Source organism: Bubalus bubalis, chromosome 11, assembly GCF_019923935.1.
Source record: "Bubalus bubalis isolate 160015118507 breed Murrah chromosome 11, NDDB_SH_1, whole genome shotgun sequence".
Classification (NCBI taxonomy): domain Eukaryota; kingdom Metazoa; phylum Chordata; class Mammalia; order Artiodactyla; family Bovidae; genus Bubalus; species Bubalus bubalis.
Window position 1 is genome coordinate 80,912,284 of NC_059167.1, and position 16,886 is coordinate 80,929,169.

Consider the following 16,886-nt stretch of genomic DNA (forward strand, 5'->3'; position numbering starts at 1 on the left):
AATAAGAAAAACAGAAAAAGAATTGATAAAGGCAAAACTTTCCCCAAAGAATACCAGACACTTGAATCAAAGTATGTGACTTGATGCTAACTAGGTGCAGGATCTGGACAACAGCCTGATGAGGGAAGAAAAGGGACCTGCAGGTTGAAGAAATAAAGGATTTCTTCAGCTCAAAATCCTTCTTTCCTTTCAGTTCCAAGTGTCCTCAGATCCCCAGAACATCACGACTCTTGATGCTGCACACCGCTGATTGGGCATTCCCAGCAGAGGCCAGAGGAGCCACGGGGAACCACACCACTGTCACCGAGTTCATCCTGCTGGGGCTCTCAGAGGCCTGTGAGCTGCAGATGCTCCTCTTCCTGGGGCTCCTCCTGACCTACCTGCTCACTCTACTGGGAAACCTCCTCATCGTGGTCCTCACCCTCATGGACAGGCGCCTCCACACCCCCATGTACTACTTCCTCCGCAACTTTGCTGTCCTAGAGATCTGGTTCACCTCGGTCATCTTCCCCAAGATGCTGACCAACATCCTGTCTGGAAACAGGACCATCTCCCTGGAAGGCTGTTTCCTACAGTGTTTCCTCTATTTCTTCCTGGGCACCACAGAGTTCTTCCTACTGGCAGTGATGTCCTTTGACAGGTATGTGGCCATATGTAACCCCTTGCGTTATGTCACCACCATGAGCAAAAGGGTCTGTGTCCAGCTAGTTCTTTCTTCATGGATCACAGGGTTCCTTCTCAACATCATTCCAGGTTTCCTCACAATTCAGCAGCCATTCTGTGGTCCCAATACCATTGATCATTTCTTCTGTGACAGCTTTCCACTCCTGGAACTCATATGTGCAGACACAAGTCTGATCGAGCTTCTGGGTTTCATCCTGGCCAACGTCAGCCTCCTGGGCACTCTGTCTGTGACGGCTACCTGCTATGGCCACATTCTCCACACCATCCTGCAAATCCCCGCAGCCAAGGAGAGGCAGAAAGCCTTCTCAACCTGTTCCTCCCACATCACTGTTGTCTCTCTCTTCTATGGCAGCTGCATCTTCATGTATGTCCGGTCGGGCAAGGGCGGCCAGGGGGAGGACAGGAACAAGGTGGTGGCCTTGCTCAACACTGTGGTGACCCCAGTGCTCAATCCCTTCATCTACACCCTCAGGAACAAACAGGTGAAGCAGGTGTTTAGGGAGCAGGTGAACAAGCTCTTCTAATAAACCTGTGGATCCAAGAGGCTGCACATAAGATCCCCAGTCAAGCTAAGGGAGCATGAGGCCTCTGCAACAGGTGGAGGCTGTCTCATCCACAAAAAGCTTGATGACATGTTTCTGGGGTGCCAGTCACTGTGAAACTCAGCATCAACTCATAAGCTCTGTGGCCCCTCAAGGCAATTTTAGTAATTATCATATTTGTATATTTCGCTTCATTCCATCTATATGCCTGGCTTCCCAGCAGAATACAAATTCTTTGATGAGAGGTACTCGCTCTGTAATTCACCATAAGCCTCAAAAACCAATCTGTTGTGATAGACCATATAAATATTCAGAAAGTACTTTCAGATTGATTTTGTGTTTCTGTTTCTCCAAAAACCTCAAGGGAGAGGAGAACACTGTTAACATGGTCCTCGTCTTGTCACAGTAATATATCCATAAGAATTCAAAAAATAAGGTTAGTTGTTTATTATCCTGCATATAAGTTAATACTAAACTCTTACTTTAGTATTAAAATTCATAGATATTCATCATTCCTAACCAAGTAACCTGGTTGGTTACTTCCCTGAGCCCCTGTTTTCTCATCTGTAAAATGAGGATCCGTTTCAAAGAATTATGATAAAAGTCAAATGAGATACTCTATGCAAGAATCTTAAATAGTGACTGGCACATAATAAGTCTCACTAAAGGTTAGTTTCTTTCATTTGTATCTCATCCAACCTTCCCTCTCTTCCTTTGAAATTTCACACTCGTTGTTAACAAAACGTTTCTGTCTGGAATACTAAAAATTTATATTCAGAATATCCAATTTATCTTATACAAAGTTAAATACAGTATTAAACCTATTGAAATTTGTTATTAAGATGTTCATTATTTTCATGAAAATGAAAATTAAATCATATTGGTAAATAATCAAATATTAACTAAATAATGAGATCAATTCACATGTTAACTTTTCCCAATATAATTATTACATGAATGCCATGTCCAAGGAAATGCACATTTCAGTGCATAACACTTAATTTATGCTTTCAAAGAATTTGAAATCGAATAAGGAAGATAGAAAGGACACAAATAACTACATTTTAGGGTATTAAATGATCTTTGTAAGAAAATACCATGGGTAACGCTTCAATAACAAATAGGAAAACGTAGAGAAAATGGACGAATCCCTAGAGAATGAGAATTTTCAAAAATGTAAAAAGAGATAGAAAACTTAACTGGCCCAATTACCATAGAAAGATTTCAAGAAAGGATTATATAGCTACTATGAATTAAAACCTATGTTTTCAATAACAAAAACAGCTCTTCTACAAATGGCTAATAAGTACATGAAAAGATGTGCAGCATCACCAATCATTCAGTTCAGTTCAGTCGCTCAGTTGTGTCTGACTCTTTATGACCCCATGAATCGCAGCACACCAGGCCTCCCTGTCCATCACCAACTCCCGGAGTTCACTCAGACTCACATCCATCAAGTCAGTGATGCCATCCAGCCATCTCATCCTCTATTGTTCCCTTTTCCTCCTGCCACCAATCCCCTCACCATCAGAGTCTTTTCCAATGAGTCAACTCTGAGCATAAGGTGGCCAAAGTACTGGAGTTTCAGCCTCAACATCAGTCCTTCCAAAGGACACCCAAGACTGACCTACTTCAGAATGGATTGGTTGGATCTCCTTGCAGTCCAAGGGACTCTCAAGAGTCTTCTCCAACACCACAGTTCAAAAGCATCAATTCTTCAGCGCTCAGCTTTCTTCACAGTCCAACTCTCACATCCATACATGACCACTGGAAAAACCATAGCCTTGACTAGACAGACATTTGTCGGCAAAGTAATGTCTCTGCTTTCAATATTCTATCTAGGTTGGTCATAACTTTTTTTCCAAGGAGTAAGAGTCTTTTAATTTCATGGCTGCAGTCACCATCTGCAGTGATTTTGGAGCCCAAAAAAATAAAGTCTGACACTTTTCCACTGTTTCCCCATCTATTTGCCATGAAGTGATGGGACCAGATGCCATGATCTTCATTTTCTGCATGTTGAGCTTTAAGCCAACATTTTCACTCTCCTCTTTCACCTTCATCAAGAGGCTTTTTAGTTCCTTTTCACTTTCTGCCATAAGGGTGGTGTCATCTGCATATCTGAGGTGATTGATATTTCTCCCAGCAATCTTGATTCCAGTTTGTGCTTCTTCTAGCCCAGTGTTTCTCATGCTGTACTCTGCATATAAGTTAAATAAGCAGGGTGACAATATACAGCCTTGATGTACTCCTTTTCCTATTTGGAACCAGTCTGTTGTTCCATGTCCAGTTCTAACCGTTGCTTCCTGACCTGTATATAGGTTTCTCAAGAGGCAGGTCAGGTGTTCTGGTATTCACATCTCTTTCAGAATTTTCCACAGTTTATTGTGATCCACACAGTCAAAGGCTCTCACATAGTCATTAGGGAAATGCAAATTAAAATCACAAGGAAATATTATTTTATAGCCATAAAGATGGATATTATTTTTTAAAATTTTCTTGAACAGATTATACCAAGTTTTGGCAAGCATATAGATAGATTAGAATTCTGCTGCATTGCTGATGAGAGTATAAAATGATTCAGCCACTGTGGAAAACATTATGGCAGTTCCTAAATAATGTAAACATAGATTTAGTGTATCATCCAGCAATCTCACTTCTAGACATAAACCCAAAAGAATTGAAAGTAAGGACTTGAACACATATTTTTACATCTGTGTTCATAGCAGCACTATTCACAACAGCCAAAAGGTAGAACCAACTCAAATGCCCATGGACGAATGAATGGATAAACGAAATGTGGTATGTACATACACTGGAATATTGTTCCGCCTTAAAAAGAAATGGAACTCTGATAAGTTAAATGCTACAAAATGGAGGAAACTTGAAGATATACGCTAAGTGAAATAAGCAAGACATAAGAGGACAAATACAGTCAGATTCCACAATATGAGGTATAGAGTGAGCAAAAAAAATCATAGAGACAGAATGTAGAATGGGGGTTACCAGGAAGTGTGGGTAGGAATGGAGAGTTATTATTTGATGAATATAAAATTTCAGCTTGGGATGATGAAAAAGTTCTGGACATGGATAATGGTGATGATCTCACAACAATGTGAATGTACTTGACACCACCAAACAGTACACTTTAGAATGGTTAAAATGAGAAATTTTATATTATTATGTATTTTACCCAATAAGAAAAGTACAGATTCCAGGTCAAAAACAAAACTGCACTACTTTGACTTCCTCCCTTTCTCTTATTTCTCAGTCACTCCATCAGCAAATTCTGGAGATTATACATTCAAAATATGTACTAAATCCACCATTTCTTACCACCACCACTACCATTTTTGTCCATATAACCTTCCCCTTCCTCTAGGAAATCCATCCCTACCTGCCACACCAATCCCATGCCCATACCTCTGGAGGAGGACAGGGTTAGCAAACTCAGGTGAGGGGGAGGTGGACTTGCATAGTTAACACAGAGGAAGCCAAAACAACACACCCTTTCTCTCTGAAGATTTCCTGCCAGAAACAGACCTTATGCATCGATAGAAATACAATTTACTTTAAATGAAGTTCAAAACTTTAACAATTACATAGGACCAGACAATTAATAATCCCATTCTTTGAACAAATGGTGAATGAAGGACTTCTAAAAGTATACATATGCCCATCATCGCAGTACTGTTTATAATAGCCAGGACGCGTAAGCAACTTAGATGTCCACCAGCAGATGAATGGAGAAGAAAGCTGTGGTACATATATACAATGGAGTATTATTCAGCCATTAAAAATAATGCATTTGAATCAGTTCTAATGAGGTGGATGAAACTGGAGCCTATTATACAGAGTGAAGTAAGCCAGAAAGAAAAACACCAATACAGTATACTAACACATATATATGGAATTTAGGAAGATGGTAACGATAACCCTATATGGGAGACAGCAAGAGACACAGATGTATAGAACAGTCTTTTAGACTCTGTGGGAAAGGGCAACGGTGGGATGATTTGGGAGAATGGCACTGAAACAGGTATAATATCATATGTGAAATGAATTGCCAGTCCAGGTTCGATGCATGATACAGGATGCTCAGGGCTGGTGCACTGGGATGACCCAGAGGGATGGGATGGGCAGGGAGGTGGGAGGGGGGTTCAGGATGGGGAACACGTGTACACCCGTGGCAGATTCATGTTGATGTATGGCAAAACCAATACAATATTGTAAAGTAATTAGCCTCCAATTAAAATAAATAAATTTATATTTTAAAAAGTAAAAATTATAAAACTAAACATATACCCAGAAACTTTGCATTACTGTTCTGAATTTCATACAAGGTCAAGGAAGAAATAACTTCATGAAGAGGTTTAAATGAATTTTCAGGAAGGAGGTAGATGGAAGAATATAAATTACAGATAAAGAATTATTTTCTATAATATACAAAGATAAATAACCCAACAGATAATTGAGATAACTATATACATAGACACTGACAGTAAAGTAAACTCAAAGGACCAATATAAGTGAAAAGATGCTCAACGATATTAATGGTCATTGTTGTTGTTTAGTCCCTAAGTCTTGTCCAGCTGTTTTGCGACCCCAAGTACCCTACCCCACCAGGCTCCTCCTCTCCATGGGATTTCCCAATCAAGAATACTGGAGTCAGTTGCCATTTCCTTCTCCCAGGAATCTTCCAGACTAAGGGATTGATCTTGCATCTCCTGAATTGCCAAGAGGATTCCTTACCCTGGAGCGACAATCTAGTCAAGGTTATGGTTTTTCCAGTGGTCATGTATGGATGTGAGAGTTGGACTGTGGAGAAAGCTGAGTGCAGAACAATTGATGCTTTTGAACTGTGGTGTTGAAAAAGACTCTTGAGAGTACCTTGGACTGAAAGGAGATCCAACCAGTCCATCCTAAAGGAGATCAGTCCTGGGTGTTCATTGGAAGGACTGATGTTGAAGCTGAAACTCCAATACTCTGGCCACCTGATGCGAAGAGTTGACTCATTTGAAAAGACCATGATGCTGGGAAAGATTGAGGGCAGGAGGAGAAGGGGATGACAGAGGATGAGATGGTTGGATGCATCACCAACTCAATGGACACGAGTTGGGGTAAACTCCAGGAGTTGGTGATGGACTAAGGAGGCCGGGCATGCTGCAGTTCATGGGGTTGCAAACAGTTGGACACAACTGAGTGACTGAACTGAAATGAGCCACCAGGGAAGCCCTTGTACTAATGGTCAAGATAACTCAAGTTAAAATAATAACCCTTTTGATGGTAAAGTATTTTAGACATCTAATCCAATCCCAAAGAAGGGCAATGGTAAAGAATGTTCAAACTACCACAAAATTGCACTCATTTCACATGCTACCAAGGTAATGCTCAAAATCTTTTAAGCTCGGCTTCAACCATATGTGACCTAGAAATTCCAAATGTTCTATCTGGATTTAGAAAAAGCAGAAGAACCAGAGATCAAATTGCCAACACCTGTTTGATCATAGAAAAAGCAAGAGATTTCTAGAAAAACATCTATTTCTGCTTCACTGACTACGTAAAAGCCTTTGACTGTGTGGATCACAAACTATGGAAAAGTCTTAAAGAGATGGGAATACCAGATCACCTTACCTACCCTCTGAGAATCCTGTATGCAAGTCAAGAAGTAACAGTTAGAACTGGACATGGAATAGTCAGTTAATTAGTTCAGTCATGTCCGACTCTTTGCAACCTCCATGGACTGCAACATGCCAGGCTTCCCAGTCCATCACCAACTCCCAGAGCTTGCTCAAATTCATGTTCATCGAGTCAGTGATACCATCCAACCATCTCATCCTCTGTCATCCTCTTCTCCTCCTGCCTTCAATCTCGCCCAGTATCAGGGTATTGTCTAATGAGTTAGTTCTTTCCATCAAGTGGCCAAAATATTGGAGCTTCAACTTCAGCATTAGTCCTTCCAATGAATATTCAGGACTGATTTCCTTTAGGATTGCCTGGTTTGATCACTTTGCAGTGCAAGGGACTCTCAAAAGAGTCTTCCCCAACACCACAGTTCAAAAGCATCAATTCTTCAGTGCTCAGCTTTCTTTATGGTCCAACTCTCACATCCATCCATGACTGCTGCAAAAACCACAGCTTTGACTCTATGGACCTTTGTTGCCAAATTATGTCTCTGCTTTTTAATAAGCTGTCTAGGTTTGTCAAAGGTTTTCTTTCAAGGACCAAGTGTCTTTCAATTTCATGGCTGCACTCACCATCTGCAGTGATTTTGGAGCCCAAGAACATAAACTCTGTCACTGTTTCCATTGTTTCCCTACCTATTTGCCATGAAGTGATGGGACTGGATGCCATAATCTTTGTGTTTCAGATGTTGAGTTTTAAGCCAGCTTTTTCACTCTCCTATTTCACTTTCATCAAGAGGCTCTTAAGTTCCTCTTCACTTTCTGCCATAAGGGTAATGTCATCTGCATATCTGAGGAAACTGATATTTCTCCCAGCAATCTTGATTCCAGCTTCTGCTTCTTCCAGCCCAGCATTTCATATCATGTACTCTGCATATAAACTAAATAAGCATGGTGACAATATACAGCCTTGACATATTTGACATGGAACAACCAGGGAAGTAAAGTAAGTTGTATTCCTTGCAGAGACTGGTACTGCCATACTTGACATGCATTCTAACCTGATTTGATGATACTTTTTCAGGCTTTCCTGGTGGCTCAGATGGTAAAGAATCCTCCTGCAACACAGAAGACCTGCATTCAGTCCCTGGGTTGGGAAGATCCCCTGGAGAAGGGAATGGCTTCTCACTTCAGTATTCTGGCCTGGAGAATTCCATGGACTGTAAAGTCCATGAGGTTGCAAATAGTCGGACACAAAGAGCAACATTCACACCTCATACACAAAGTATCATCTATGCACTGTACATCATGTGACATGTGAGGCTGGATGAAGTGAATTGGAATAAAGATTGCCAGGAGAAATATCAACACCTTCAGATATGCAGATGACACCACCCTTATGGCAAAGTGAAGAGGATTTAAAGAACCTCTTGAAGAAGATGAAAGAAGAGAGTAAAAAAGCTGGCTTAAAACTCAACCTTTTGGCTTCCCTAGTGGCTCAGTGATAAAGAATCTGCCTGTCAATGCAGGAGACATGGGTTCAATCCCTGGTCCAGGAAGATCACACATGCTGCAGAGCCACTGGGCCCGTGTCCCACAGCTACTGAAGCCCGAGAGACCAAGAGTCTCTTGCAAGATGGAACCACAGTCTCTTTGTAACACTCTCGTGCATATTCCCCAACAAGAGAAGCCACTTCAGTGAGAAGCCTATGCACCTCAGCCCCTGCTTGCTGCAACTACAAAAAAGTCCAAACAGTAACAAAGACCCAGCACAGCCAAAAATAAATAAATTAAAAAAAAAAAACACTCAACATTCAAAAAACAAGATCATAGCATTTGGTCCCATTACTTAATGGCAAATGTATGGGGGGGAATGGAAACAGTGACTGCAGATGGTGAATGCAGCCATGAAATTAAAAGACACTTACTCCTTGGAAGAAAAGCTATGACATATCTAAACATACTAAAAAGCAAAGACATCAATTTGCCCACAAAGATCCATCAAGTCAAAGCTATGGTTTTTGCAGTAGTCATATACAGATGTGAGAGTTGGATCATAAAGAAGGCTGAGCACTGAAGAACTGATTCTTTCAAATTATAGTGCTGAAGAAAACTCTTGAGAGTCTCTTGGACAGCAAGATCAAACCAGTCAATCCTAAAGGAAATCAGTCCTGAATACCAGTCCTGGAAGGACTGATTCTGAAGCTGGAATTTCAATACTTGGGTCACCTGATGCAAAGAGCTGAGTCATTGGAAAAGACCTGGATGCTAGGAAAGATTGAGGACATGAGGAGAAGTGAATGACAGATGATGAGATGGTTAGATGGCATCATCAACTCAATGGACATGAGTTTGAGCAAACTCTGGGAGATAGTGAGGGACAGGGAAGCCTGGGTGCTGTAGTCCATGGATCACAGAGTCAGACATGACTGGTGAATGAACAACAACAATGCATTGAGTGCTCCATCAGGACACCTATGGAATGAAGACCAGACTCTCAATGAGAACTGTATTAGCCTCTGGCTCCAGATATCTCATAAGGCTGTAACCAAGGTACAGGCCACGACAGTAGTCATCCCAATGCTTGTCTAAGGGAGGATCTGCTCCCATGTTGACTACGGTGGCTGTTCATTGTCATTAAGTCCTTGCTGGCTATTGGCTGGAGACATGAGTCCCTTGCCATGTGGGCTTCTCTAGTGCACAGCTAATAATATGGCTTCCTTCAGAGCAAGTAAGAGAGCAAGAATGGACATGCAAGATGGAACCACAGTCTCTTTGTAACATTCTCAAAAATGACATCTCATCCCTTTCACTGTATTCCATTCGTTAGAAGACTATCACTAGGTACAGCCACACACAAGGGGAGGGGATAACACATGGACAGGAATATCAGGAGATGGGTCATCGGGGCCACCTTAGAAGCTCTCACAGGCACTATGTCAAATCGATCTGTGACACCAAGTACATAGGCTATATCATGTCTAACTGAAAATTATGGAAGTTCTGGTCAACCAGACGAGGTATACAATTTCTACAAGCACATCTCAGCAGATGCCACCAGTGTGTGCCATGTACACTTCTTAACCTCAGCTATCCAGTCATATGAGCCTACTTCCTATAAGTTATTGATTAGTCATGACTCTTTACCAGGAATAAGGTGACTACACATGCAGTTTCTATGAGGTGACCAGGTGTTTAGAAAGTGAGTTCGTAGCCATCTGACCACATTAAGGATAGCCAGACTCTCAGGAAAGATTACCCTAGTCGGATTAACCCACTAATGCACTTAGAGAACTGAAAGCCTGTCATTCATTTGCCTTTTCAAACATATCATTGGCTCCTAGTCATACCATTTCTGACAATCATGTTACATCAGCCAGTTTTCTCCAGTCCACAGAATAGTTCGGTGACCAAAGAAAGTGGGATTACAAAGTAGTTATAGCTTGAATGGCCCAAGGACCAAGACAAACACAATTTCAATATCCTTTTACAAAGATTCACATAATAGAGAGGATGCTCAACGGGGACTGGACACCATCTCTGTTTTGTTCACCACTCATAGTTATCTTCAGTACACAGTATAGAGTCTAGTACACAGTAGGTAAGTAGGTACTCAAGAAACATTTATTGAATGAATGATTGATTAATTAATTAAAGGTCCTTCACCTCCACACACACTCCAATTTATTCTTCAGGTCTCAAATTTATAGAGATGGAAATACCACAACACCTTACATGCCTCCTGAGAAACCTGTATGTAAGTCAAGAAGCACCAGTTAGAACTGCACATAGAACAACGGATTGGTTAAAAATTGGGAAAGAAGTACATGAAGGTTGTATATTGTCACCCTGCTTATTTAACTTTTATGCACAGTATATCATGAGAAATGCCAGGCTAATGAAGCACAAGCTGGAATCAAGATTGCCAGGAGAAATATCAACAACCACAGATATGCAGGTGACACCACACTTATGGCAGAAAGTGAAGAGGAACTTCAGAGCCTCTTGATGAAAGTGAAAGAGGAGAGTGAAAAGGCTGGCTTAAAATGCAACATTCAAAATACAAAGATCATGGCATCCAGTCTCATCACTTCATGGCAAATAGATGGGGGAACAAAGGAAACAGTGACAGACTATTTTCTTGGACTAAAAAATCACTGCGGATGGTGACTGCAGCCATGAAATTAAAAGACGCTTGCTGCTTAGAAGAAAAGCTATGACAAATCTAGACAACATATGAAAAAGCAGAGACATTACTTTGCCCACAAAGGTTCATAGAGTCAAAGCTATGGTTTTTGCAGTAGTCATGTACAGATGTGAGAGTTGGATCATAAAGAAGGCTGAGCACCAAAGAACTGATGCTTTCAAACTGTAGTGCTGGATAAAAATTTTGAGAGTCCCTTGGACAGTAAAGAAATCAACCCTGAATTATTATAGGATGGACTGATGTTGAAGCTGAAGATCCAATACTTTGGCCACCTGATGCAAAGAGTTGACTCATTGGAAAAGACCTTAGTGCTAGGAAAGATTGAAGGCAAGAGGAGAAGGGGACAACAAATGATGAAATGGTTGGATGGCATCGTTGCATCAATGGACTTGAGTTTGAGCAAACTGGGGCGGAGGGGTTGGTGAAGGACATGCAAGCCTGGGTGCTGCAGTCCATGGATCACACAGTCAGACACGACTGGGGACTGAACAACAACAACTTTATATAACTCGATCAGGAATACCTTTCATCTTCCTGCAGTCTGATTCAGGATATCCTCTGAGCTCTTTTTCAGACACTAATCACAATAGTAATTAATATTTATCTGATTATTTCATGTCTGTCTTCCCCACAAGATACTGCCTGTCTGTGGCATCTAGAGCCATACTTATCACACAAAAGCACATCACAAAACTTTTTGAATTAACTGTGTTTTTAAATGAACTTTTTATTAACTGTGTTTCTTTGTTACAGTTAAAATTCATTAGAGGTTTCGCAGCTTCTCAGTCAAAACAAAGTAAACTTTAAATCCCAAAATTGAAGAAAGTAAGAGGTAAGGGACCTTCTTAGGTCCTATTACCACTGATGATAATGAATCTCCAGGGAAGCATAGCTCCAACCAGTAAGAGAATAACATGAATCTCTAGATTGGTTAAGTTTGAGCTCTGCACCTTCTGTATCTCTGAGCTTCCAAGGAGACCAAACAGAATCCCAAGCAGTCCAAGACAAAGAGTCTGCCATGATTATTTTACCCCAGAACTCTCTATGGACACCATACTCCTGGAAGGGCCAGAAACTTCTTAAGCCCAACTGAAGATGAGTTAAACTAATCAGCATCTATTGATGTCTGTCTCTGCCTTACTATATGAGGGATGGAAGAATAATTAGATAGGTTTTCATATCCATTTCCCCAGGAAAGTGGTCCATGACATGGTGATGGATCAGAAAAATAGAAGCTTCCTGAGAAACTGGTGAAGTTCTGGGGAATATCCAAAGATTGTTACTTTCTGAGGACAACTGAGAATATGTGGATGGTGAGAGTCAGAGAATATTTCTTAAGAGAGATTGGTTGTTGGAAAATATGGATATTTGCAGACACCTGCGTGTACTATATACAAGAGAATAGGACCTGCTTCTGTCCATGACCTGCAGACTATGTTTCAGCTCTGGCGTGTCCTTCACTTTGTATCTCTGGTGAGACCCCAAGAAGCATACTCCTCAGGCAACACTGCAGAGTTGGGAGTTTCCTGTGAAAACCAGGAGTCTCCCCATCATGAGAACTGCCTTGAAGACAACTGAGCATCTCACCTAGTATCTACTGAGGTAGTCTACATTGGTGCAATTTTTGGTGTGGGGAAGGGGACCCTGATTCCTCTGGATGCTCTGGCTGGAAGCCTGCCATCTGTTTTCAGGTGTCCACTGGTGGGCTGTGGCAGAGCTCACTTCTCTGACTTTTTGCATCGTTCTCAGTAACCTGATCAAGAACAGCTGATGGCTCACAGAATCATTATGGCTTTCCTTCACTCTGTTCATGGACAGCCATTTATTTCCCCTTTGTCTCTCTCAAACTTTTTACCCAACTCTTAGTCCAAATGGACTCATTGTGCTGGCTTCTTTTCTGATTTTGAATTTAAGTTACTTTATAAGCGATAATAAAAATAATAAAGAGACGGAAGAAAAATCACCTGCCATCCTCCTATCCTATTATGGCAATTATGCTCATTTTCCTGTGTTCTCATCCAATTCTTCTCCATATAAATACATATTTTACACAGCTATACTGCACTGTGTTATCATTTCTCTGAGGCAGGCTTATCACATTAGTTTCTGCTCCTGTCTCAGCAAGAGTAGCTCTTCTTCACAGAAGCTTGCCTTTACCTGTTATTTCTATAAAGGACAACCAATGGCAAGAATGCCTACTTCTTAATCCAGATCTCTAAGTGAGTGAAGCCACTCAGTCATGTCCGACTCTTTGTGACCCCATGGACTGTAGCCTACAAGGCTCCTCCGTCTGCGGGATTTTCGAGGCAAGAATGCTGGAGTGAGTTGTCATTTCCTTCTCCAGGGGATCTTCCCAACCCAGGGATCAAACCCAGGTCTCCTGCATTGTAGGCAGATGCTTTACCATCTGAACCACCAGGGAAGTCAGTAAGACACTGCTAAATAATGTAAGAACTAGAAAAAAGTTATTCAAAACAAAGACATATTCTCTAAAATTGAAATTGAACCAATGTACGATTCTAAATATGAGCATTTATCATTATTATTCATTACGATTACTTAGGAATTTATCTGAAAAAAGTAACCGTGATGCCTAATTTACAAATACATGTTTTATTGCCACTGAAGAAGCAGAGTTTGGTGAAGTTAGACAACTGGCCCCACACAAGTTAGTAAATGATGGAGCTCAGGTACAAACAGGAAGTCTAACTCAAATGCCTCTGTAACAAGTTCTAGAGTAAATTTTCCATTAGTGCTTTTGATAAAGGCCTGTGACCAATGGATGCACCATTTGCAGAGGAAATATTTTACTTTATTTGAGAGACCACTTAAAACATTTGGACAAATATGGGGGGAAAAAAACATCATCTGATCAAGATTTAAAGGGACAAACACTTCCTAACAGACACAAGAAAAATGGAAAAAGAATTGGTAAAGGCAAAATTTTCCCCAAAGAATACCAGACAATTGAATCAAAGTATGTGACTTGATGCTAACTCAGTGAGGGACCTGGACAACTGGCCTGACGAGGGAGGGAAAGGGACCTGCAGGTTGAAGAAATAAAGGATTCCTTCAGCTCAAAATCCCTCTTTCCTTTCAGTTCCAAGTGTCCTCAGATCCCCAGAACATCACGACTCTGGATGCTGCACACCGCTGATTGGGCATTCCCAGCAGAGGCCAGAGGGGCCACGGGGAACCACACCACTGTCACCGAGTTCATCCTGCTGGGGCTCTCAGAGGCCTGTGAGCTGCAGATGCTCCTCTTCCTGGGGCTCCTCCTGACCTACCTGCTCACTCTACTGGGGAACCTCCTCATCGTGGTCCTCACCCTCATGGACAGGCGCCTCCACACCCCCATGTACTACTTCCTCCGCAACTTTGCTGTCCTAGAGATCTGGTTCACCTCGGTCATCTTCCCCAAGATGCTGACCAATATCCTGACTGGAAACAGGACCATCTCCCTGGAGGGCTGTTTCCTACAGTGTTTCCTCTATTTCTTCCTGGGCACCACAGAGTTCTTCCTACTGGCAGTGATGTCCTTTGACAGGTATGTGGCCATATGTAACCCCTTGCGTTATGTCACCACCATGAGCAAAAGGGTCTGTGTCCAGCTACTTCTTTCTTCATGGATCACAGGGTTCCTTCTCAACATCATTCCAGGTTTCCTCACATTTCAGCAGCCGTTCTGTGGTCCCAATATCATTGATCAATTCTTCTGTGACAGCTTTCCACTCCTGGAACTTGTATGTGCAGACACAAGTCTGATCGAGCTTCTGGGTTTCATCCTGGCCAATGTCAGCCTCCTGAGCACCCTGTCCGTGACGGCTACCTGCTATGGCCACATTCTCCACACCATACTGTGCCTTCCCGCAGCCAAGGAGAGGTGGAAAGCCTTCTCAACCTGTTCCTCCCACATCACTGTTGTCTCTCTCTTCTATGGCAGCTGCATCTTCCTGTATGTCCGGTCGGGCAAGGGCGGCCAGGGGGAGGACAGGAACAAGGTGGTGGCTTTGCTCAACACCGTGGTGACCCCAGTGCTCAATCCCTTCATCTACACCCTGAGGACAAACCGGTGAAACAGGTGTTTTACAAGCAAATTTACAAGCTCCTCTCATAAATAGGAGCTGGATCTGAGAGGGTGGAGAAAGTTGGCTCCTTTCCTGAACCTCTCCAAATACTGCTGCTTCCCGATCTTCATGAACTATTTTCTCGCAGACAATTTCTTAGCAAATGCTATAATCTACAGTGGTTTCTTACTGGCTCATGCAATCTTGTCAGAGAGTACAAAAAACTCAGTGTACCACAACTGTGTCTGGTATGTCTTTCTGATCCTAGAATGTATCTTAGTGTTTTTTTTTTGGTTTCTTTGTTGTCAGGTTTTCGTTTTCGTTTTGGTTGCACTAGGTCTTTGCTGCTGCACACAGGCTTTCTCTAGTTGCACCAAGCAGGAGCTACTCTAGTTGTGGTGTCAGACTTCTCACTATGGTGGCTTCTCTTATTGCAGAGCTCTAAGGTGTCTGCGCTCAGTAGTTAAAGTCCACAGGCTTAGTTGCCCAGTGGCATATGAAATCTTCCTGGACCAGGGGTAGAATCCATATTTCCTGCATTGGCAGGCAGATTCTTAACCACTGGACTACAAGGGAAGTCCTGCTGTCATTTTTGTTTGTATGTTTTGTTTTCTTTGCCCATGCCACATGGCTTGTGGAATCTTACCTAGCTCCTTGACTAGGGATTGAACGTGGGCCCTCAGCAGTGAAAGTGCAGAGTCCTTAACAACTGGACTGCCCTGAGTTTCTTAATCCGGCCTCATTTCAAATTACAATTTAACATACCTTCTTCACTAAAACCTTTAAAAACCAATGAAAATATTCTCAATGAGAATATATTTATTATAAACTTCAGAATTAGTATGTGTCCAGAAAAATTAATGAGGTGGAATAGCCAAGAAATATTGAACAAAAAAGTGTCAGGTATTAAAACACTAACTTAAGAACAAACAAATAGAACAGTGGAATTGGATAGTCTAGAAAAATGATGCAGATTAGACATAAAGATCTAATAGAGGATTAGGATAGACTTTCTAGGAAATTCCCTGGTGGTCCACTGGTTAGGACTACAAGCTTCCATTGCAGGAGGCATGAATTTGATCCCTGGGTAGGAAAGAAAACTAAATCTAGAAAGCCACATGGTGAGGCCAAGAAAATAATAACAATAAAACAAAGTAGACTTTCTAATCTGTAAAAAAGAGACAGTCCAGTGGATAAATAATGCCAAGACTATTGACTAACCACAATAGAAGACTGTTGTCTTTAAAAAAGACTGGGGTCTAGTACATTACTGGGGAAAGGTTAGAGCAGAAGATCAATTTAAAAGTGATACATGAAAGTGTAATCAGAAATCTTCCAGCAAACAAAAGCCCAGGTCCAGACGGCTTCACAGCTGAAATCTACCAAAAATTTAGAGAAGAGCTAACACCTATCCTGCTCAAACTTTTCCAGAAAATTGCAGAGGAAGGTAAACTTCCAAACTCATTCTATGAGGCCACCATCACCCTAATACCAAAACCTGACAAAGATGCCACAAAAAAAGAAAACTACAGGTCAATATCACTGATGAACATAGATGCAAAAATCCTTAACAAAATTCTAGCAATCAGAATCCAACAACACATTAAAAAGATCATACACCATGACCAAGTGGGCTTTATCCCAGGGATGCAAGGATTCTTCAACATCCGCAAATCAATCAATGTAATACACCATATTAACAAATTGAAAAATAAAAACCATATGATTATCTCAATAGATGAAGAGAAAGCCTTTGACAAAATTC

The 16,886-nt window shown here is 41.5% G+C and overlaps 2 protein-coding genes across 2 annotated transcripts; both read left to right on the plus strand.

The window, feature by feature from the left end:
* The first annotated feature begins 218 nt into the window (after positions 1 to 218).
* LOC123328163 (olfactory receptor 49-like) lies at positions 219 to 1,208 on the plus strand. Its single transcript, XM_044925295.2, has one exon. It carries the CDS (start codon positions 234 to 236, stop codon positions 1,206 to 1,208), a length of 975 nt encoding a protein of 324 aa, XP_044781230.2. The 5' UTR covers positions 219 to 233.
* Positions 1,209 to 14,093: 12,885 nt separating this feature from the next.
* Positions 14,094 to 15,130, plus strand: LOC102401545 (olfactory receptor 49-like). The gene has a single exon (XM_025296061.3). The coding sequence runs from the start codon at positions 14,195 to 14,197 to the stop codon at positions 15,128 to 15,130; it is 936 nt and encodes a 311-aa protein (XP_025151846.3). The 5' UTR covers positions 14,094 to 14,194.
* Positions 15,131 to 16,886: the final 1,756 nt, after the last annotated feature.

Excerpts from the sequence above, each read along its gene's own strand:
- LOC102401545 (XM_025296061.3), top strand. The coding sequence starts at position 14,195 with ATGCTGCACACCGCTGATTGGGCATTCCCAGCAGAGGCCAGAGGGGCC.
- LOC123328163 (XM_044925295.2), top strand. The coding sequence starts at position 234 with ATGCTGCACACCGCTGATTGGGCATTCCCAGCAGAGGCCAGAGGAGCC.